The 23,111-nt window shown below is 45.6% G+C and overlaps 1 protein-coding gene across 1 annotated transcript in view; it reads right to left on the bottom strand.

Annotated features, from left to right (window-relative positions):
- Positions 1-23,111, bottom strand: part of LOC128699223 (chaoptin) — a 252,946-nt gene that overhangs the window by 101,900 nt on the left and 127,935 nt on the right. The window contains exon 2 of the mRNA XM_070096655.1: positions 14,193-14,460. Within this exon, the coding sequence (XP_069952756.1) occupies positions 14,193-14,460 (268 nt within the window). The remainder of the gene's footprint in view (positions 1-14,192; positions 14,461-23,111) is intronic.

The raw sequence follows: 23,111 nt of genomic DNA, 5'->3' as shown, positions 1-23,111 counted from the left end.
CTAAGATATTTTTCCTTGAGTGAGGTTTTTAGTCTCTGGCCCCCTAGACTGTACTCCGTCTGCGGTCTTCTTTGCCCTTCCCCAATCTTCATGACTTTGCACTTGGTGGGATTGAACTCCAGGAGCCAATTGCTGGACCAGGTCTGCAGCCTGTCCAGATCCCTTTGTAGTTCTGCCTGGTCTTCGATCGAGTGAATTCTTCTCATCAACTTCACGTCATCTGCAAACAGGGACACCTCAGAGTCTATTCCTTCAGTCATGTCGTTCACAAATACCAGAAACAGCACTGGTCCTAGGACTGACCCCTGTGGGACCCCGCTGGTCACAGGTGCCCACTCTGACACCTCGCCACGTACCATGACTCGCTGCTGTCTTCCTGACAAGTATTCCCTGATCCATTGTAGTGCCTTCCCTGTTATCCCTGCTTGGTCCTCCAGTTTTTGCACCAATCTCTTGTGTGGAACTGTGTCAAACGCCTTCTTGCAGTCCAAGAAAATGCAATCCACCCACCCCTCTCTCTCTTGTCTTACTTCTGTCACCATGTCATAGAACTCCAGTAGGTTTGTGACACAGGATTTCCCGTCCCTGAAACCATGTTGGCTGCTGTTGATGAGATCGTTGCTTTCTAGGTGTTCCACCACTCTTCTCCTGATAATCTTCTCCATGATTTTGCATACTATACATGTCAGTGACACTGGTCTGTAGTTTAATGCTTCATGTCTGTCTCCTTTTTTAAAGATTGGGACTACATTTGCTGTCTTCCATGCCTCAGGCAATCTCCCTGTTTCGATAGATGTATTGAATATTGTTGTTAGGGGTACACATAGCGCCTCTGCTCCCTCTCTCAATACCCATGGGGAGATGTTATCTGGCCCCATTGCCTTTGAGGTATCTAGCTCACTCAGAAGCCTCTTCACTTCTTCCTCGATTGTGTGCACTGTGTCCAGCACATGGTGGTGTGCCCCACCTCTCCGTCTTTCTGGAGCCCCTTCTGTCTCCTCTGTGAACACTTCTTTGAATCTCTTGTTGAGTTCCTCACATACTTCACGGTCATTTCTTGTTGTCTCTTCTCCTTCCTTCCTTAGCCTGATTACCTGGTCCTTGACTGTTGTTTTCCTCCTGATGTGGCTGTACAACAGTTTCGGGTCAGATTTGGCTTTCGCTGCTATGTCGTTTTCATATTGTCTTTGGGCCTCCCTTCTTATCTGTGCATATTCGTTTCTGCCTCTACGACTGCTCTCCTTATTCTCCTGGGTCCTTTGCCTTCTATATTTCTTCCATTCCCTAGCACACTTGGTTTTTGCCTCCCTGCACCTTTGGGTAAACCATGGGCTCATCCTGGCTTTTTCATTATTCCTGTTACCCTTGGGTACAAACCTCTCCTCAGCCTCCTTGCATTTTGTTGCTACATATTCCATCATCTCATTAACTGGCTTCCCTGCCAGTTCTCTGTCCCACTGAACCCCGTTCAGGAAGTTCCTCATTCCTATGTAGTCCCCTTTCTTGTAGTTTGGCTTCATTCGTCCTGGTCTTCCTGCTTCTTTCTCCTCTTGTAGCTCTACTGTGTATTCGAAGCTTAAAGCCACATGGTCACTGGCCCCAAGGGGTCTTTCATATGTGATGTCCTCGATATCTGCACTACTCAAGGTGAATACTAAGTCCAGCCTTGCTGGTTCATCCTCTCCTCTCTCTCTTGTAGTGTCCCTTACGTGTTGGCACATGAAGTTTTCCAGTACCACCTCCATGAACATTAAAATGGTATAAAATACCGACAGATTGTTAGGTAAGACACATATGCAACAGTTAGGTATCTTTATTTCGAAACGTTTCGCCTACACAGTAGGCTTCTTCACTATATAAAGGCTCCATCCTGTCACTTCAACTTCATATTGTTTCAGACAACGGAACAATGCTCTTCTCCAGACTGAGGGACTGATCACCTCAAAGCTTTAAGGGTGATGGACTGATTACATCGTCTTCAAGTATCTTCTGCTTCTATCAACTTTTCTGTACTCGACTGAAGAAGCCTACTGTGTAGGCGAAACGTTTCGAAATAAAGATACCTAACTGTTGCATATGTGTCTTACCTAACCACCTCCATCATCTTAGCCCTCCATGTATCTTGGCCCCCATGTGGGTCCAAGTTCTCCCAATCGATCTCCTTGTGGAGATCGATCAGGAGCTTTGCCCTGCATGCATGAGCTCTTCTGGCCACTCTAGCCAGTGTGTCAACCATCGCTCTATTGCTCTCGTCGTACTCTTGCCTTGGCCTCCTGGTGTTCTGCGGTGGGTTATACATCACTGCTATTACCACTTTGGGACCTCCAGAGTGAAGCGTTCCCGCTATGTAATCACTTTCTTCTCCGCTGTCTCCTCTCTCCAGCTCATCAAAATTCCAGCGATTTTTGATCAGCAATGCCACTCCTCCACCCCCCCTGTTCCCTCTGTCTTTCCTCAGGATTTGGTATCCCGTTGGAAAGATGGCATCTGTTATCATACCTGTAAGCTTGGTTTCTGTGAGAGCTATGATGTCCGGTGATGCTTCTTTGACTCTTTCATGCCACTCCTCCCACTTATTTGTTATTCCATCAGCGTTTGTGTACCATACCTTCAGTTTCCTTTCCAACACTGTGGTTTGGGGGGCCTGTGAGGGTGGGAGACCTGGTGGCATACTGTGGGATTCTATAGCTCGGTGTTGGGTGGAGGCTGTGGGTATGGACTGTAGTGTGTGTTGGGATGGTGTGATAGGTTGTATGGTTCTGAGAATAGTTGTGTGTGTGCTTGCCCTTGCTGTTCTGTTCTGCTCTGACTGACCTCTGACTGACCTCTGACCTGTGTGTGTGTGTATGTGTGTGTGTGTGTGTGTGTGTGTATGTATGTGTGTGTGTGTGTGTGTGTGTGTGTGTGTGTGTGTGTGTGTGTGTGTGTGTGTGTGTGTGTGTGTGTGTGTGTGTGTGTGTGTGTGTTTGTATGTGTATGTGTATGTGCGTGTGTGTGTGTGTATGTGTGTGTACTCACCTAATTGTACTCACCTAATTGTGGTTGCAGGGGTCGAGACTCAGCTCCTGGCCCTGCCTCTTCACTGATCGCTACTGGGTATTCTCTCTCTCTGCTTCCTGAGCTTTGTCATACCTCTTCTTAAAACTATGTATGGTTCCTGCCTCCACTACTTCACTTGCTAGGCTATTCCACTTGCTGACAACTCTATGACTGAAGAAATACTTCCTAACGTCCCTGTGACTCGTCTGAGTCTTCAGCTTCCAGTTGTGACCCCTTGTCCCTGTGTCCCCTCTCTGGAACATCCTATCTCTGTCCACCTTGTCTATTCCCCGCAGTATCTTGTATGTCGTTATCATGTCTCCCCTGACCCTTCTGTCCTCCAGTGTCGTCAGTCCGATTTCCCTTAACCTTTCCTCGTACGACATTCTCTTGAGCTCTGGGACTAGCCTTGTTGCAAACCTTCGTACTTTCTCTAACTTCTTGACGTGCTTGACCAGGTGTGGGTTCCAGACTGGTGCTGCATACTCCAGTATGGGCCTAACATACACAGTGTACAGTGTCTTGAACGATTCCTTATTAAGGTATCGGAACGCTATTCTCAGGTTTGCCAGGCGCCCGTATGCTGCAGCAGATATTTGGTTGATGTGTGCCTCCGGAGATGTGCTCGGTGTTATGATCACCCCAAGGTCTTTCTCCCTGAGTGAGGTCTGTATTCTTTGTCCACCTAGCCTATACTCTGTCTGCGGTCTTCTTTGCCCCTCCCCAATCTTCATGACTTTGCATTTGGCTGGGTTGAATTCGAGAAGCCAGTTACTGGACCACATGTCCAGCCTGTCCAGGTCTCTTTGCAGTCCTGCCTCATCCTCATCCGATTTAATTCTTCTCATCAACTTTACGTCATCTGCGAACAGGGACACTTCAGAGTCTATTCCTTCCATCATGTCGTTCACATATATCAAAAATAGCACTGGTCCTAGAACTGACCCCTGTGGGACCCCGCTCGTAACAGGCGCCCACTGTGATACCTCTTCACGTACCATGACTCGTTGCTGCCTCCCTGTCAGGTATTCCCTTATCCATTGCAGTGCCCTCCCTTTTACATGCGCCTGATCCTCCAGCTTCTGCACTAATCTCTTGTGGGGAACTGTGTCAAAGGCCTTCCTGCAGTCTAGGAAAACGCAATCAACCCACCCCTCTCTCTCGTGTCTTACTTCTGTTACCTTGTCATAAAATTCGAGGAGGTTTGTGATACAAGATTTGCCTTCCATGAACCCATGCTGGTTTTCATTTATAATCTTGTTCCTTTCCAGGTGTTCGACCACTCTCCTCCTGATAATCTTCTCCATGACTTTGCACACAATACATGTCAGCGACACAGGTCTGTAGTTTAGCGCCTCGTTTCTGTTTCCTTTCTTAAATATGGGGACTACATTAGCTGTCTTCCATTTCTCAGGTAGTTGCCCAGTTTCAAGGGATGTGTTGAAGATTGTGGTTAGAGGCACGCACAGCATCTCTGCTCCTTCTCTAAGGACCCATGGGGAGATGTCCGGTCCCATCGCCTTTGAGGTGTCAAGGTCACTTAAGAGCTTCTTCACCTGTGTGTGTGTGTGTGTGTGTGTGTGTGTGTGTGTGTGTGTGTGTGTGTGTGTGTGTGTGTGTATTTATGTATGTATTTATGTGTGTATGCTTGTTGTTTTTGTTTGTTGTGCGTGACAGTGCTAATGCGTGAATTATCATTCGTGTATGTGCATATACGTCTGTGCAGGTGTACTTGTTATCTACAAATGTTATCTCCAAATGCACGAAAGTGAGTGAAATAGCAGGTGCTGTCCCCGTAGAGTTTCACGCCAGCGTGATCTAACTTACGCTGTATTTCTGTCTTACTCTCCAGTCCTCCCCCCCCCGTCAGTTTCTCCTCCCCCCCACCCCTCAACCGCCCCTCCTCCCTTCCTGTCAAAACACTAGTTAGCACCCACTCCCCCTCCTCCCCTGCTAGGCGACCACTAACATCTGTAATAACTATCTAATCTTCTAGTGTTTAGCCCAAAATTAAAAAAAAATTAATATTTTTTTTCCAGTGTTTGATAGAGGAGGATATTACTTGCAAGATTACCTGTCTGTTAACAAGGTAAGTGAAAGTAATTAGTCATGTAAAGTTTAATTGCCTGATTTATGGAGCCTTGGTTGAGAGAGATGTTAGTTTATTTTGTTACAGTAGAAATGTTGGTGGTGACGGTGGTAGTGGTGGTGATGGTGGTAGTGGTGGTGACGGTGGAAATGGTGGTGACGGTGGTAGTGGTGGTGATGGTGGTAGTGGTGGTGACGGTGGAAATGGTGGTGACGGTGGTAGTGGTGGTGGTGACGGTGGTAGTGGTGGTGATGATGATGATGATGGTGGTGGTGATGGTGATAGTGGTGGTGGTGGTGGTGGTAGTTGTGGTAATGGTGGTGGTGATGATGATGGTCGTGATGGTGATGGTGATGGTGGAAGTGGTGGTGGTGGTGGTAGTCGTGGTGGTGGTGGTAGTGGTGGTGACGGTAGAAATGGTGGTGACGGTGGTAGTGGTGGTGGTGACGGTGGTAGTGGTGGTGATGATGATGATGGTGGTGGTGATGGTGGTAGTGGTGGTGGTGGTAGTGGTAGTGGTAGTTGTGGTGATGGTGGTGGTGATGATGATGGTCGTGATGGTGGTGGTGATGGTGGTAGTGGTGGTGGTGGTGGTGGTAGTGGTGGTGGTGGTGGTAGTCCAATAATTTATTTACTAATATGTATTAACAATGGGTTACTGTGGGGTTTAAAGCCTCTCGACTTCACGATGGTCATTATGTTCCTCACCTGAACATAATCATTCAAGAATTCTTTAATACCTAAAACAGTGATTAAAGAAACACGCTCATTATATAAACACCCAGAGATACACTAGGGAGTATAAACCTCTTGTTGTATATAAATTGAGGGATATACAACTCTATTTATACACTGAATCAGACATCTGAGTCTGTTACAGTGCCAGATACAGTAAAAGGTATATATACGTGAAGGATTTACTAAAACACACAAAAAACTGTGTTATTATTACTATTATTATTTGTTATTTTTTGTTATTATTATTATTTTTATTATTATTATTATTATTAAATCAAAACAGTAATTAGGAAGGAGAAAAGAAAATTTCCTTCCATTTTTTCGGGTCAGTACTCATTTCAGTGTTGGCTTATTTACTGGTCCGGAAGTATTCCCACGAGTGGCCATTCCTGGTCCCAGACCGCTTCTACAGATGGTCCCAAACCGCTTCCACAGATGGTCCAAGACCGCTTCCACAGATGGTCCAAGACCGCTTCCACAGATGGTCCAAGACCGCTTCCACAGATGGTCCAAGACCGCTTCCACAGATGCTCCAAGACCGCTTCCACAGACGGTCCAAGACCGTTTCCACAGATGGTCTCAGACTGCTTCCACAGATGGTCCCAGGCCGCTTCCACAGATGGTCACATATTTTTCCATAAGTGGTCATTCGGTCTTAGAAAAGGAGTTTCACAGAATTTGCATACAACTGTTGCTCGGTTGTTACACTGAAGGAGCTTCTGTATATCATTCAGGAGTGAGTATACCGGTGCATGACTGCATCATACTGGGGTGAATATTCTTGTGCATTTCCTTATCATCCTGGAATGGTTGTATTTATCCTAGAGTGATTGTATGGGTGTATTTATTATCCTGGAGTGACTGTATGGTATTTATCCTGGAGTGATTGTATGGGTGTATTTATTATCCTGGAGTAATTGTATGGTTGTATTTATTATCCTGGAGTGATTGTGTGGTTGTATTATCTTGGAGTGATTGTATGGTTGTATTTTTAATTCTGTAGTGACTGTATGGTTGTATTTCTTTTTTATCCTTCAGTGATTGTGTGGTTGTATTGGATTGGATTTCTTGATACAATAATGCGTTTTATAGTACTAGGTCATCTACACATGGATGTATTTATGTGTTAATGTATTATCCTGGAATGCATTTTTACTGCTATATACAGTAGCAGATGTGTTGGGTCAATAATGATAAATCTCTTTATTAACCATCTCACTTAATTTATATACTATATTATTTTCTTTTTCTGCAAGATTGGCTTAATTGATTGCTTGTTGAATGGGACCCAGGCACTCGCAGTCGTGGTCTTTATCGAAGAGTGGTCGTTTAAAGACCCACAAGTGCCTTAAATGCTTCCTCAAGAGTCTTGTTTATAGGTCTGCAAGTAGTTCCCAGAGGTGTAGTGGGTGATCTCTTAGTGCTTCCAGTGATGGTTAGTAAGAGGTCCGGCTGCTCTTATGGAATTGGTCTCAGGACCATCTATTATGGTCTCTGGTGGTGGTGCTGGTGAGGCGTTCAGCGGGCCTCGAGGATTAGTCTCATAATCTATTGTGTTTTCGAGTAGTGTTTGGTAAGGGTCCATCTATCAGGTGCTCATGTGGTTTTCTCATAATCTATTGTGTTCTAGTAATGGTTGGTAAGAGTTCGTCTATCAAGTCTTCAAGTGGTTGATCTCATAATCTATTGTGCTCCTATAATGGTTGGTAAGGGTTCATCTATCAGGTCTTCAAGTAGTTGTCTCACAATCTATTTCATCTTCTAGTAGTGGTTGGTCAGAGACTCAGAGGTTCTTTAGGGATTGGTCTCTCACCAATCTACTGTTATTTCTAGCGATGATTGGCGAGCTATGACTACTAGTATCAGCCTCACACCAGGCCATTATCGCCTCCAGATGCGTCTGTTAACGGTTGAGGAGCCGATCCAGGAGAGGTGCTTCCCGTTGCCTCCTAAGATGCTCGTTTATTTCTTCTTGAAGAGGCTGAAGTGATGGTCAATTACTGGTCTGGAAGCACTTCTTGGAATGCTCGCTCGCTCCTCCAATACCACTGCCAGAATTGGCCGGATATATTCCAGAAATGCATCCTGGAAATGATCGTTCACATATACGCCAATTGAACCAGTAATATTTAGCTAATTATAGAGCCCTCCAGAGGCGGTTGGGGTAATATTCCAGTTTTTAATATATCGAGAAATTCTACTGACTTTTTTTTTTGGGCGATTTCTTTCTTGTCGTAATTTTACTGAATTTTAGACAGTTTTAGGCACAATTTTAGTCGCAGTTTTTAGTCGTAATTTTAGTCACTGCTTTATATGGTATTATGTTTTATTTAAGAGGTGTATTGTAATTTGCTTGAAGAATATTTACTTAGCCGGACTTGAGTCCTGGAGGTGGGAAGTACAGTGTCTGCACTCTGAAGGAGGGGTGGAGGTGGGAAATACAGTGCCTGCACTCTGAAGGAGGGGTGGGGGTGGGAAATAAAGTGCCTGCACTCTGAAGGAGGGGTGAGGGTGGGAAATAAAGTGCCTGCACTCTGAAGGAGGGGTGAGGGTGGGAAATAAAGTGCCTGCACTCTGAAGGAGGGTGGGAAGTACAGTGCCTGCACTCTGAAGGAGGGGTGGAGGTGGGAAGTACAGTGCCTGCACTCTGAAGGAGGGGTGGATGTGGGAAGTACAGTGCTTGTACTCTGAAGGAGGGGTGGTGTTTGGAAGTACAGTGCCTGCACTCTGAAGGAGGGGTGGAGGTGGGAAGTACAGTGCCTGCACTCTGAAGGAGGAGTTGGGGTGGGAAGTACAGTGTTTGTACTCTGAAGGAGGGGTGATGGTGGGAAGTACAGTGCCTGCACTCTGAAGGAGGGGTGGGGGTGGGAAGTACAGTGCCTGCACTCTGTAGGAGGGGTGGGGGTGGGAATTACAGTGACTGCACTCTGAAGGAGGGGTGTTGGTGGGAAGTACAGTGCCTGCACTCTGAAGGAGGGGTGGGGGTGAGAAATACAGTGCCTGCACTCTGAAGGAGGGGTGAGGGTGGGAAGTACAGTGCCTGCACTCTGAAGGAGGGGTGGGGGTGGGAACTACAGTGCCTGCACTCTGAAGGAGGGGTGGGGGTGAGAAGTACAGTGCCTGCACTCTGAAGGAGGGGTGGGGGTGGGAAATACAGTGCCTGCACTCTGAAGGAGGGGTGGGGGTGGGAAATACAGTGCCTGCACTCTGAAGGAGGGGTGGGGGTGGGAAGTACAGTGCCTGCACTCTGAAGGAGGGGTGGGGGTGGGAAGTACAGTGCCTGCACTCTGAAGGAGGGGTGGGGGTGGGAAGTACAGTGCCTGCACTCTGAAGGAGGGGTGGAGGTGGGAAGTACAGTGCTTACACTCTGAAAGAGAGGTGAAGGTGGGAAGTACAGTGCCTCCACTCTGAAGGAGGGGTGGAGGTGGGAAGTACAGTGTTTGCACTCTGAAGGAGGGGTGGAGGTGGAAAGTACAGTGCTTGTACTCTGAAGGAGGGTTGGAGGTGGGAAGTACAGTGCTTGCACTCTGAAGGAGGGGTGGAGGTGGGAAGTACAGTGCCTGCACTCTGAAGGAGGGGTGGGGATGGGAAGTACAGTGTTTGTACTCTGAAGGAGGGGTGGTGATGGGAAGTACAGTGCCTGCACTCTGTAGGAGGGGTGGAGGTAGGAAGTACAGTGCCTGCACTCTGAAGGAGGGGTGGAGGTGGGAAGTACAGTGCCTGCACTCTGAAGGAGGGGTGGAGGTGGGAAGTACAGTGCCTGCACTCTGAAGGAGGGGTGGGGGTGGGAAGTACAGTGCCTGCACTCTGAAGGAGGGGTGGAGGTGGGAAGTACAGTGCCTGCACTCTGAAGGAGGGGTGGAGGTGGGAAGTACAGTGCCTGCACTCTGAAGGAGGAGTGGGGGTGGGAAGTACAGTGCCTGCACTCTGAAGGAGGGGTGAGGGTGGGAAGTACAGTGCCTGCACTCTGAAGGAGGGTTGGTGGTGGGAAGTACAGTGCCTGCATTCTGAAGGAGGGTTGGAGGTGGGAAGTGCAGTGCCTGCACTCTGAAGGAGGGATGGGGGTGGGTAGTACAGTGTCTGCACTCTGAAGGAGAAGTTGAGGCGGGAAATACAGTGCCTGCACTCTGAAGGAGTGATGGGTGTGGGAAGTACAGTGCCTGCACTCTGAAGGAGGGATGGGTGTGGGAAGTACAGTGAATGCACTCTGAAGGAGGGGTGGAGGTGGGAAGTACAGTGCTTGTTCTCTGAAGGAGGGGTGGAGGTGGGAAGTACAGTGCTTGCACTCTGAAGGAGGGGTGGAGGTGGGAAGTACAGTGCCTGCACTCTGAAGGAGGGGTTGGGGTGGGAAGTACAGTGCCTGCAGTCTGAAGGAGGGGTGGAGGTGGGAAGTACAGTGCCTGCACTCTGAAGGAGGGGTGGTGATGGGAAGTACAGTGCCTGCACTCTTTAGGAGGGGTGGGGGTGGGAAGTACAGTGCTTACACTCTGAAAGAGAGGTGAAGGTGGGAAGTACAGTGTTTGTACTCTGAAGGAGGGGTGGAGGTGGGAAGTACAGTGCCTGCACTCTGAAGGAGGAGTTGGGGTGGGAAGTACAGTGTTTGTACTCTGAAGGAGGGGTGGTGGTGGGAAGTACAGTGCCTGCACTCTGAAGGAGAGGTGGTGGTGGGAAGTACAGTGCCTGCACTCTGAAGGAGAGGTGGTGGTGGGAAGTACAGTGCCTGCACTCTGTAGGAGGGGTGGGGGTGGTGTTGCAGTTCTGAAGGTGGAAGTACAGTGCCAGCACTCTGATGGAGGGGTGGGGGTGGGAAGTACAGTGCCTGCACTCTGAAGGAGGGGTGGAGGTGGGAAGTACAGTGCCTGCACTCTGAAGGAGGGGTTGGGGTGGGAAGTACAGTGTTTGTACTCTGAAGGAGGGGTGATGGTGGGAAGTACAGTGCCTGCACTCTGAAGGAGAGGTGGTGGTGGGAAGTACAGTGCCTGCACTCTGTAGGAGGGGTGGTGGTGGGAAATACAGTGCCTGCACTCTGAAGGAGGGGTGGTGGTGGGAAGTACAGTGCCTGCACTCTGAATGAGGGGTGGTGGTGGGAAATACAGTGCCTGCACTCTGAAGGAGGGGTGGTGGTGGGAAATACAGTGCCTGCACTCTGAAGGAGGGGTGGAGGTGGGAAATACAGTGCCTGCACTCTGTAGGAGGGGTGGGGGTGGGAAATACAGTGCCTGCACTCTGAAGGAGGGGTGGGGGTGGGAAATACAGTGCCTGCACTCTGAAGGAGGGGTGGGGGTGGGAAATACAGTGCCTGCACTCTGAAGGAGGGGTGGGGGTGGGAAGTACAGTGCCTGCACTCTGAAGGAGGGGTGGGGGTGGGAAATACAGTGCCTGCACTCTGAAGGAGGGGTGGGGGTGGGAAATACAGTGCCTGCACTCTGAAGGAGGGGTGGGGGTGGGAAATACAGTGCCTGCACTCTGAAGGAGGGGTGGGGGTGGGAAGTACAGTGCCTGCACTCTGAAGGAGGGGTGGGGGTGGGAAATACAGTGCCTGCACTCTGAAGGAGGGGTGGGGGTGGGAAATACAGTGCCTGCACTCTGAAGGAGGGGTGGGGTGGGAAATACAGTGCCTGCACTCTGAAGGAGGGGTGGGGGTGGGAAATACAGTGCCTGCACTCTGAAGGAGGGGTGGGGGTGGGAAATACAGTGCCTGCACTCTGAAGGAGGGGTGGGGGTGGGAAGTACAGTGCCTGCACTCTGAAGGAGGGGTGGGGGTGGGAAATACAGTGCCTGCACTCTGAAGGAGGGGTGGGGGTGGCAAAAACAGTGCCTGCACTCTGAATGAGGGGTGGGGGTGGGAAATACAGTGCCTGCACTCTGAAGAAGGGGTGGGGGTGGGAAATACAGTGCCTGCACTCTGAAGGAGGGGTGGGGGTGGGAAATACAGTGCCTGCACTCTGAAGGAGGGGTGGGGGTGGGAAATACAGTGCCTGCACTCTGAAGGAGGGGTGAGGGTGGGAAATACAGTGCCTGCACTCTGATGGTGGGGTGCGGGTGCGAAAGACAGTGCCTGCACTCTGAAGGAGGGGTGGGGGTGGGAAATACAGTGCCTGCACTCTGAAGGAGGGGTGGGGGTGGGAAATACAGTGCCTGCACTCTGAAGGAGGGGTGAGGGTGGGAAATACAGTGCCTGCACTCTGAAGGAGGGGTGGGGGTGGGAAATACAGTGCCTGCACTCTGAAGGAGGGGTGAGGGTGGGAAATACAGTGCCTGCACTCTGAAGGAGGGGTGGGGGTGGGAAATACAGTGCCTGCACTCTGAAGGAGGGGTGGGGGTGGGAAATACAGTGCCTGCACTCTGAAGGAGGGGTGGGGGTGGGAAATACAGTGCCTGCACTCTGAAGGAGGGGTGAGGGTGGGAAATACAGTGCCTGCACTCTGAAGGAGGGGTGGGGGTGGGAAATACAGTGCCTGCACTCTGAAGGAGGGGTGAGGGTGGGAAATACAGTGCCTGCACTCTGAAGGAGGGGTGGGGGTGGGAAATACAGTGCCTGCACTCTGAAGGAGGGGTGGGGGTGGGAAATACAGTGCCTGCACTCTGAAGAAGGGGTGGGGGTGGGAAATACAGTGCCTGCACTCTGAAGGAGGGGTGGGGGTGGGAAATAAAGTGCCTGCACTCTGAAGGAGGGGTGAGGGTGGGAAATAAAGTGCCTGCACTCTGAAGGAGGGGTGAGGGTGGGAAATAAAGTGCCTGCACTCTGAAGGAGGGGTGGAGATATATTGCGGGTTTTCAAGTATAGTGTACACGCGCCTCTGGAAGACAGTAATGGAATGAATGATGATGATGGAAGTATTTCTTCTTTTCCGGGTCACCATCCTTGGTGGGAAACGGCCGATGTGTTAAAAAATTGTTTACTTCTATAATATAGCTGAATGTAATAATTACTTTCAAGCTTGACATTCTTAAATCCTTCCTACAAAATATAATTGATTTTTTCCTTTGAAAAATCAATTATATTTTTGTGTTCCTAAGGTTTGGTATTATTCTATACTTAAGTAGGATAATCTTTTAGAACCTGTCTAGAATGCCCCAGTAGGCCTAGCATGGACTAGTACTAGGCCTAGCATGAGCTAGTACTAAGCCTAGAATGGACTAGTAATAGGTATGCCTGTTATAGGCTTATCATGGGTCACTAGGCCTAGTGTGAACCAGTGTGCCGAGTATTGGCTTAGCATGAATCACTAGGCCTCGTGTGAGCCAATAGGCCTAGCATGGGCCAGCAGCCACCCCCCTTCCCAACATTGTTTCTTTATTTTCAGCCTCTTAGACTGCTCTAAGGTAATTTTCTTACAATAAAAAAAATCATCTCAAAACATCGAAAGAAAATCACTGGGAATCGGGACTGATAACTCGACATTTTTTTTCTAAAGGTATTTCATCTCTAGAAAAATCATTCCTTTATTTTCACCAAAGGCGACTTCAGAGATATCAGGGGAAATAGTCTCCAGGTATCCTTAAACGAGGCAATAAAGATTTCTAAATCCTTCATCAAAGAGCGAATCCTTTACACTCTATGCCATTCAAAGAGGCTCCAGCCATCCCTCATCCGTCCCTATTCAAGTCCTCAGCTCATTAGAAACATTCTTGTTAAAAACCCCGGGCAAAATAATGAGTAAAAATAGTCTTGCTCAACAAAGTGAAGCGATCCTCTCCCTCATTAATCCCAACTTCACGAAAGAATAACTTCTGCCTCTCACAGCACCGCCCTGGAACACCTCATAAACAAACGTCAGAATTCCAGCCCAGGGAGCTGGAAACATTCACCCCACACGTGGTGTTCTTGCGGGGGTAAGATCCATTCTTGGTTGTTGGAGGTTCAGGGGTAAGATAAAATCGTGGTTGTTGGAGGTTCTAGGGTAAGATAAAGTCTTGGTTGTTGGATATTCAGGGGTAAAATCAAGTCTTGATTGTTGGAGGTTCAGGGGTAAGATCCAGTCTTGATTGTTGGAGGTTTAAAGGTCAGATCCAACCTTGGTTGTTGGAGGTTCAGGGGTAAGATTCAGTCTTGGTTGTTGGAGATTCAGAAGTAAGATCCAGCCTTAGTTGCTGGAGGTTCGGAAGTAAGATTCAGTCTTGGATGTAAAATCCAGCCTTGCCACCTGGAAATGCAAGAGAAAAAAACATCCATGCATTTGGAAATCCAAGGATAGAAACGTATCTTGTATCCTGGAAATCTAGAACTGACCAGCTTAATTAAGCTTAATTAAACACTCACCTGAGCGCCTCACACACTCACTTGACCACCCCAGACATCCACCTGACAACCTCGAACACTCACCTGGTATCCTGGCGAAGGGCACGCCTATGCAGATGATTTCAGTGATGTGGTCTACAGGCTGAGAGAGACTGAGGTCCGCAGACCTCTCTTGGTCTTCCTCAGGTGGGGGATACCCTTCAGGAGAGTACCTGCAGGTACACATGAGGTTGAAGGTGCAAGGGGCTACCTGGGCCCCCGCCAACCCCAGGCACGCCCACACCCACGCCCATGACCACATCCACACGCACGCCCGTGCACGCCGGTACGGGCCGCGGGGGTGCCACGCCATCTGTGGGGAAATAAGTGTGATTAGCGACTGTATTCTGAGAAAGACACAGACATAGACAGATACACACACACACACACACACACACACACACACACACACACACACACACACACGCACGCGCGCGGACGTGCACGCACGCACGCACAAATCAATAAAATGAAATACTCACCAATAAATAAATAATGCATTTAGGATGGTCAGAAAAAATGTTGGTTTAATCAGTAGCAGCACGAACAACAACAATAGCAGCAGCATCACCAACAGCAAGAGGAACAATAACAAGAGGTGCAGCAGCAGCAACAAGAACAGCAATAACAGATGCATCAGCAGCAAAGCATCAATAACACCAGATGTAGCAGCATCAACAACAACATCAGCACCACCAGTAACAACAGATGCAGCGTCACCAACAACAGCATCAACAACAGTAACAATAGGTACAGCAGTACCAACAACAACAACAGAAACAGCAATAGAAAGAGATGCAGCAGCACTACCAACGACACCAGTAACAACAGATGCAGCAGCACCAACAACAGCAACACCAGTAAGAACAGATGCAGCAGCACCAGTAACAGCAGCAACACCAGTAACAAGAGATGCAGCAGCACCAACAACATCAACACCAGTAACAACAGATGCAGCAACACCAATAACAGCAGCAACACCAATAACAAGAGATGCAGCAGCACTTCCAAGAACAGCAGTAGCACTAGTAACAACAGATGCAGCACCACCAACAACACCAGTAACAACAGATGCAGCACCACCAGCAACACCAGTAACAACAGATGCAGCACCACCAGCAACACCAGTAACAACAGATGCAGCACCACCAGCAACATGAGTAACAACAGACTCAGCATCAGTAACATCAACACCAGTAACAACAGACACAACAGCAGCACCGCAAACAACAGCAGCAGCATCACCAAAAATAGCAACAACACCAGTAATAACAGATGCCGCAGCAACAACACCTGTAACAACAAATGCAGCAGCAACAACAACAGCAGCAGCACCAGTGACAACAAATGCAGCGGCACAGCAATAATTCCAGTAACAACAGATGCAGCAGCAGCAGCAGCAGCAGCAGCAGCAACAACAGCAGCAGCAGCAGCAGCAGCACCAATAACAACAGCAGCAACACCAGTAACAACAGATACAGCAGCAGCATCACCAGTAACAACTGAAGCAGCTGCAACACCAGTAACAACTGAAGCAGCTGCAACACCAGTAACAACTGAAGCAGCAGCAACAACAGCAGCAGCAGCAGCACCAATAACAACAGCAGCAACACCAGTAACAACAGATACAGCAGCAGCATCACCAGTAACAACTGAAGCAGCTGCAACACCAGTAACAACTGAAGCAGCTGCAACACCAGTAACAACTGAAGCAGCTGCAACACCAGTAACAACTGAAGCAGCAGCAACAACAGCAGCAGCAGCAGCACCAATAACAACAGCAGCAACACCAGTAACAACAGATACAGCAGCAGCATCACCAGTAACAACTGAAGCAGCAGCATCACCAGTAACAACTGAAGCAGCAGCATCACCAGTAACAACTGAAGCAGCTGCAACACCAGTAACAACTGAAGCAGCAGCAACACCAGTAACAACTGAAGCAACTGCAACATCAGTAACAACTGAAACAGCTGCAACACCAGTAACAACTGAAGCAACTGCAACACCAGCAACAACTGAAGCAGCAGCAACACCAGTAACAACTGAAGCAGCAGCAGCAACAACAGCGGCACCAACAACAACAGCAGCACCAACAACAACAGCAGCACCAATAACAACACCAGTAACAACAGATACAGCAGCAGCAACATATGCAACACCAGTAACAACAGATACAGCAGCAACAACAACAGCGGCACCAACAACAACAGCAGCACCAATAACAACACCAGTAACAACAGATACAGCAGCAACAACAACAGCGGCACCAACAACAACAGCAGCACCAATAACAACACCAGTAACAACAGATACAGCAGCAACAACAACATATGCAACACCAGTAACAACAGATACAACAGCAACAACAACAGCCGCACCAACAACAACAGCAGCACCAATAACAACACCAGTAACAACAGATACAGCAGCAACAACAACAGCGGCACCAACAACGACACCAGTAACAACAGATGCAGCAGCGGCAGCGACAAATTATTGACGAAACAAAAAAATCATCAACCACGCTAATAACCCTCATCAATTTTTATTATAATTAAGTGAAAATGATACTAATTAATTACTAGATATATTAATTATACCCGTCAGGAAATTTCTATATATATAAACCAAGGGTGAAAAAATATACACCACGGAGAATTTATATAAATCGAAATTTTTAAAATACATAAATTTTTAAATGCGAAATTTAATGAATGTTTTTGTGAAGGAGTTTGCGGCATTGTGTAATTGTGTAGTATTGTTTATTGTTGTGTAATATTGTACACTGTTGTACATTATTATGCAGTATTGTGTAGTATTGTGCAGCACTGTGTAGCATTCAGTGTTAAGTAGTATTGTACAGTATTGTGTAGTATTGTGTAGTATTGTGTAGTATTGTGCAGCACTGTGTAGCATTCAGTGTTAAGTAGTATTGTACAATATTGTGTAGTATTGTACAGTGTTGTACAGTGTTGTACAGTGTTGTACAGTGTTGTACAGTGTTGTACAGTGTTGTACAGTGTTGTACAGTGTTGTACAGTGTTGTGTAGTATAAGTCACTTTAATACGTCAGCATTTAATAAAAAAGTTTCTCAATTATTATTATTATTATTATTATTATTATTATTATTATTAGTATTATTATTATTATTATTATTATTACTATTATTATCATAATAATAATAATAATAATTATTATTATTATTATTATTATTAATATTATTATTATTATTATTATTATTATTATTGTGTATTATATTAATATTAGTAATTATTGTGTATTATAATAATAATAATTATTATTATTATCATTATTGATAATGACCTCAATACCTTTAATAAACTGGAATTAATAATAAATTTATGAAGATGTAAGAGAACGTTTATGGTAAAATGTATCAGAAGTTCCAGCTCACCAGGACACTTGTTTATGTGTAAACAAGACAAACACTTAAACAAGTACAAGTACACAACAACTCAAACAAACACACAACGAGACAGTCAAACACAATAATGTTAACAAACACACAATAATGTTAACAAACACACAATAATGTTAACAAACACACAGTAATGTTAACAAACACACAATAATGTTAACAAACATAATAATGTTAACAAACACATTAATGTTAACAAACACGTTAATGTTAACAAACACACAATAATGTTAACAAACACACAATAATGTTAACAAACACACAATAATGTTAACAAACACACAATAATGTTAACAAACACACAATAATGTTAACAAACACACAATAATGTTAACAAACACACAATAATGTTAACAAACACAATAATGTTAACAAACACAATAATGTTAACAAACACAATAATGTTAACAAACACACAATAATGTTAACAAACACAATAATGTTAACAAACACAACAATGTTAACAAACACACAATAATGTTAACAAACACACAATAGTGTTAACAAACACAATAATGTTAACAAACACAATAATGTTAACAAACACAATAATGTTAACAAACACAATAATGTTAACAAACACAATAATGTTAACAAACACAATAATGTTAACAAACACAATAATGTTAACAAACACAATAATGTTAACAAACACACAATAATGTTAACAAACACAATAATGTTAACAAACACACAGTAATGTTAACAAACATACAATAATGTTAACAAACACAGTAATGTTAACAAACATAATGTTAACAAACACATTAATGTTAACAAACACATTAATGTTAACAAACACACAATAATGTTAACAAACATAATAATGTTAACAAACACAATAATGTTAACAAGCACAGTAATGTTAACAAACATAATAATGTTAACAAACACAATAATGTTAACAAGCACAGTAATGTTAACAAACATAATAATGTTAACAAACACAATAATGTTAACAAGCACAGTAATGTTAACAAACACATTAATGTTAACAAACACATTAATGTTAACAAACACATTAATGTTAACAAACACACAATAATGTTAACAAACACAATAATGTTAACAAACATAATAATGTTAACAAACACATTAATGTTAACAAACACACAATAATGTTAACAAACACACAGTAATGTTAACAAACATAATAATGTTAACAAACACACAGTAATGTTAACAAACACAATAATATTAACAAACACACAATAATGTTAACAAACACACAATAATGTTAACAAACACAATAATATTAACAAACACACAATAATGTTAACAAACACAATAATATTAACAAACACACAATAATATTAACAAACACACAATAATATTAACAAACACAATAATATTAACAAACACACAATAATGTTAACAAACACAATAATATTAACAAACACACAGTAATGTTAACAAACATAATAATATTAACAAACACACAATAATGTTAACAAACACACAGTAATGTTAACAAACACAATAATATTAACAAACACACAATAATGTTAACAAACACACAGTAATGTTAACAAACACAATAATATTAACAAACACACACTAAGACTAAAGACATACAAGGCAAACAAACACAAAATAAGACAAACACATAACAAGACAAACATATAAACAAAAACACAAGACAAAAAAACTAAATAAACAATAAAACAAAAAACAAAACAAACAAACGCGTATACTAAACGAACAAATATATAGACATAATTAAGAAAAAATAGCACAATAAGGCAAAAAAAAAAACTATAAAATACAAACAAAGGAAACAAACACACAAATAAAATAAGCAAAATAAACATAAGCACTCACAAACTAACAAACAAAATAACAAAACAGCGAAACTCAGCCAAACAAACACAACAAACACATTCCCCCTTGACTCAACACTTCAAGTGTCACTTATGCCCTTGTTGCGCATCACCTAGCGAATTATGTGAATAATTAAGGTTAATTATCGGGATAATTAAGGTCTTATGATAATCGTCGGGAGAATCACTGGCAAAACAGCGCAGATTAGTGTGGCTGTGTGCATGAGTAGCGCTAAACCCGTACGAGTGACAGTGACACTGATAGAGTGCTACATGCCGGTTCACTGGTGCCAAGGAGAGTGCCACATGCTGGTTCACTGGTGCCAAGGAGAGTGCCACATGCTGGTCCACTGGTGCCAAGGAGAGTGCCACATGCTGGTTCACTGGTGCCAAGGAGAGCGCCACATGCTGGTCCACTGGTGCCAAGGAGAGCGCCACATGCTGGTCCACTGGTGCCAAGGAGAGCGCCACATGCTGGTCCACTGGTGCCAAGGAGAGTGCCACATGCTGGTCCACTGGTGCTAAGGAGAGCGCCACATGCTGGTCCACTGGTGCCAAGGAGAGTGCCACATGCTGGTTCACTGGTGCCATGGAGAGTGCCACATGCTGGTTCACTGGTGCCAAGGAGAGTGCCACATGCTGGTCCACTGATGCCATGGAGAGTGCCACATGCTGGTTCACTGGTGCCAAGGAGAGTGCCACATGCTGGTCCACTGGTGCCAAGGAGAGTGCCACATGCTGGTCCACTGATGCCATGGAGAGTGCCACATGCTGGTTCACTGGTGCCAAGGAGAGTGCCACATGCTGGTCCACTGGTGCCAAGGAGAGCGCCACATCCTGGTTCACTGGTGCCATGGAGAGTGCCACATGCTGGTTCACTGGTGCCAAGGAGAGTGCCACATGCTGGTCCACTGATGCCATGGAGAGTGCCACATGCTGGTTCACTGGTGCCAAGGAGAGTGCCACATGCTGGTCCACTGGTGCCAAGGAGAGTGCCACATGCTGGTCCACTGATGCCATGGAGAGTGCCACATGCTGGTTCACTGGTGCCAAGGAGAGTGCCACATGCTGGTCTACTGGTGCCAAATAGAGTGCCACATGCTGGTCTACTGATGCCATGGAGAGTGCCACATGCTGGTTCACTGGTGCCAAGGAGAGCGCAACATGCTGGTCCACTGGTGCCAAGGAGAGCGCCACATGCTGGTCCACTGGTGCCAAGGAGAGCGCCACATCCTGGTTCACTGGTGCCATGGAGAGTGCCACATGCTGGTTCACTGGTGCCAAGGAGAGTGCCACATGCTGGTCCACTGATGCCATGGAGAGTGCCACATGCTGGTCCACTGGTGCCAAGGAGAGTGCCACATGCTGGTTCACTGGTGCCATGGAGAGTGCCACATGCTGGTTCACTGGTGCCATGGAGAGTGCCACATGCTGGTTCACTGGTGCCAAGGAGAGTGCCACATGCTGGTCCACTGATGCCAAGGAGAGTGCCACATGCTGGTCCACTGATGCCAAGGAGAGAGCCACATGCTGGTTCACTGGTGCCAAGGAGAGTGCCACATGCTGGTTCACTGGTGCCAAGGAGAGTGCCACATGCTGGTCCACTGGTGCCAAGGAGAGTGCCACATGCTGGTCCACTGATGCCAATGAGTGATGGGACGACATCGAGTACATTACAATTACTGGTGGACGTCACAGCAACACTTCTTGTTTTCCCCTTATGATAACAGAAGATTGGTAGTTATGGTGGTATGGTTGTGGTAGTTATTGTGGTATGGTTGTGGGAGTTATTGTGGTATGGTTGTGGTAGTTATTGTGGTATGGTTGTGGTAGTTATTGTGGTATGGTTGTGGGAGTTATTGTGGTATGGTTGTGGTAGTTATTGTGGTATGGTTGTGGTAGTTATTGTGGTATGGTTGTGGGAGTTATTGTGGTATGGTTGTGGTAGTTATTGTGGTATGGTTGTGGTAGTTATTGTGGTATGGTTGTGGTAGTTATTGTGGTATGGTTGTGGGAGTTATTGTGGTATGGTTGTGGTAGTTATTGTGGTATGGTTGTGGTAGTTATTGTGGTATGGTTGTGGTAGTTATTGTGGTATGGTTGTGGTAGTTATTGTGGTATGGTTGTGGTAGTTATTGTGGTATGGTTGTGGTAGTTATTGTGGTATGGTTGTGGTAGTTATTGTGGTATGGTTGTGGTAGTTATGGTGGTATGGTTGTGGTAGTTATTGTGGTATGGTTGTGGTAGTTATTGTGGTATGGTTGTGGTAGTTATTGTGGTATGGTTGTGGTAGTTATTGTGGTATGGTTGTGGTAGTTATTGTGGTATGGTTGTGGTAGTTATTGTGGTATGGTTGTGGGAGTTATTGTGGTATGGTTGTGGTAGTTATTGTGGTATGGTTGTGGTAGTTATGGTGGTATGGTTGTGGTAGTTATTGTGGTATGGTTGTGGTAGTTATTGTGGTATGGTTGTGGTAGTTATTGTGGTATGGTTGTGGTAGTTATTGTGGTATGGTTGTGGTAGTTATTGTGGTATGGTTGTGGTAGTTATGGTGGTATGGTTGTGGGAGTTATTGTGGTATGGTTGTGGTAGTTATTGTGGTATGGTTGTGGTAGTTATGGTGGTATGGTTGTGGGAGTTATTGTGGTATGGTTGTGGTAGTTATTGTGGTATGGTTGTGGGAGTTATTGTGGTATGGTTGTGGTAGTTATTGTGGTATGGTTGTGGGAGTTATGATCGTATGATTGTGGTAGTTATGGTGGTATGGTTGTGGGAGTTATTGTGGTATGGTTGTGGGAGTTATTGTGGTATGGTTGTGGGAGTTATTGTGGTATGGTTGTGGGAGTTATGATCGTATGATTGTGGTAGTTATGGTGGTATGGTTGTGGGAGTTATTGTGGTATGGTTGTGGTAGTTATTGTGGTATGGTTGTGGGAGTTATTGTGGTATGGTTGTGGGAGTTAGTGGTATGGTTGTGGGAGTTATTGTGGTATGGTTGTGGGAGTTATTGTGGTATGGTTGTGGTAGTTATTGTGGTATGGTTGTGGGAGTTATTGTGGTATGGTTGTGGTAGTTATTGTGGTATGGTTGTGGTAGTTATTGTGGTATGGTTGTGGGAGTTATTGTGGTATGGTTGTGGTAGTTATTGTGGTATGGTTGTGGGAGTTATGATCGTATGATTGTGGTAGTTATGGTGGTATGGTTGTGGGAGTTATTGTGGTATGGTTGTGGGAGTTATTGTGGTATGGTTGTGGGAGTTATTGTGGTATGGTTGTGGGAGTTATTGTGGTATGGTTGTGGGAGTTATTGTGGTATGGTTGTGGTAGTTATTGTGGTATGATTGTGGTAGTTATGGTGGTATGGTTGTGGGAGTTATTGTGGTATGGTTGTGGTAGTTATTGGGGTATGGTTGTGGGAGTTATTGTGGTATGGTTGTGGGAGTTAGTGGTATGGTTGTGGGAGTTATTGTGGTATGGTTGTGGGAGTTATTGTGGTATGGTTGTGGGAGTTATTGTGGTATGGTTGTGGGAGTTATTGTGGTATGGTTGTGGGAGTTATTGTGGTATGGTTGTGGGAGTTATTGTGGTATGGTTGTGGGAGTTATTGTGGTATCGTTGTGGGAGTTATTGTGGTATGGTTGTGGGAGTTATTGTGGTATGGTTGTGGGAGTTATGATCGTATGATTGTGGTAGTTATGGTGG

Source organism: Cherax quadricarinatus, chromosome 54 (assembly GCF_038502225.1).
Source record: "Cherax quadricarinatus isolate ZL_2023a chromosome 54, ASM3850222v1, whole genome shotgun sequence".
NCBI lineage: Eukaryota > Metazoa > Arthropoda > Malacostraca > Decapoda > Parastacidae > Cherax > Cherax quadricarinatus.
Note: the sequence above shows the minus strand (reverse complement) of the source record. Positions and strands in the feature narration are given on the sequence as shown.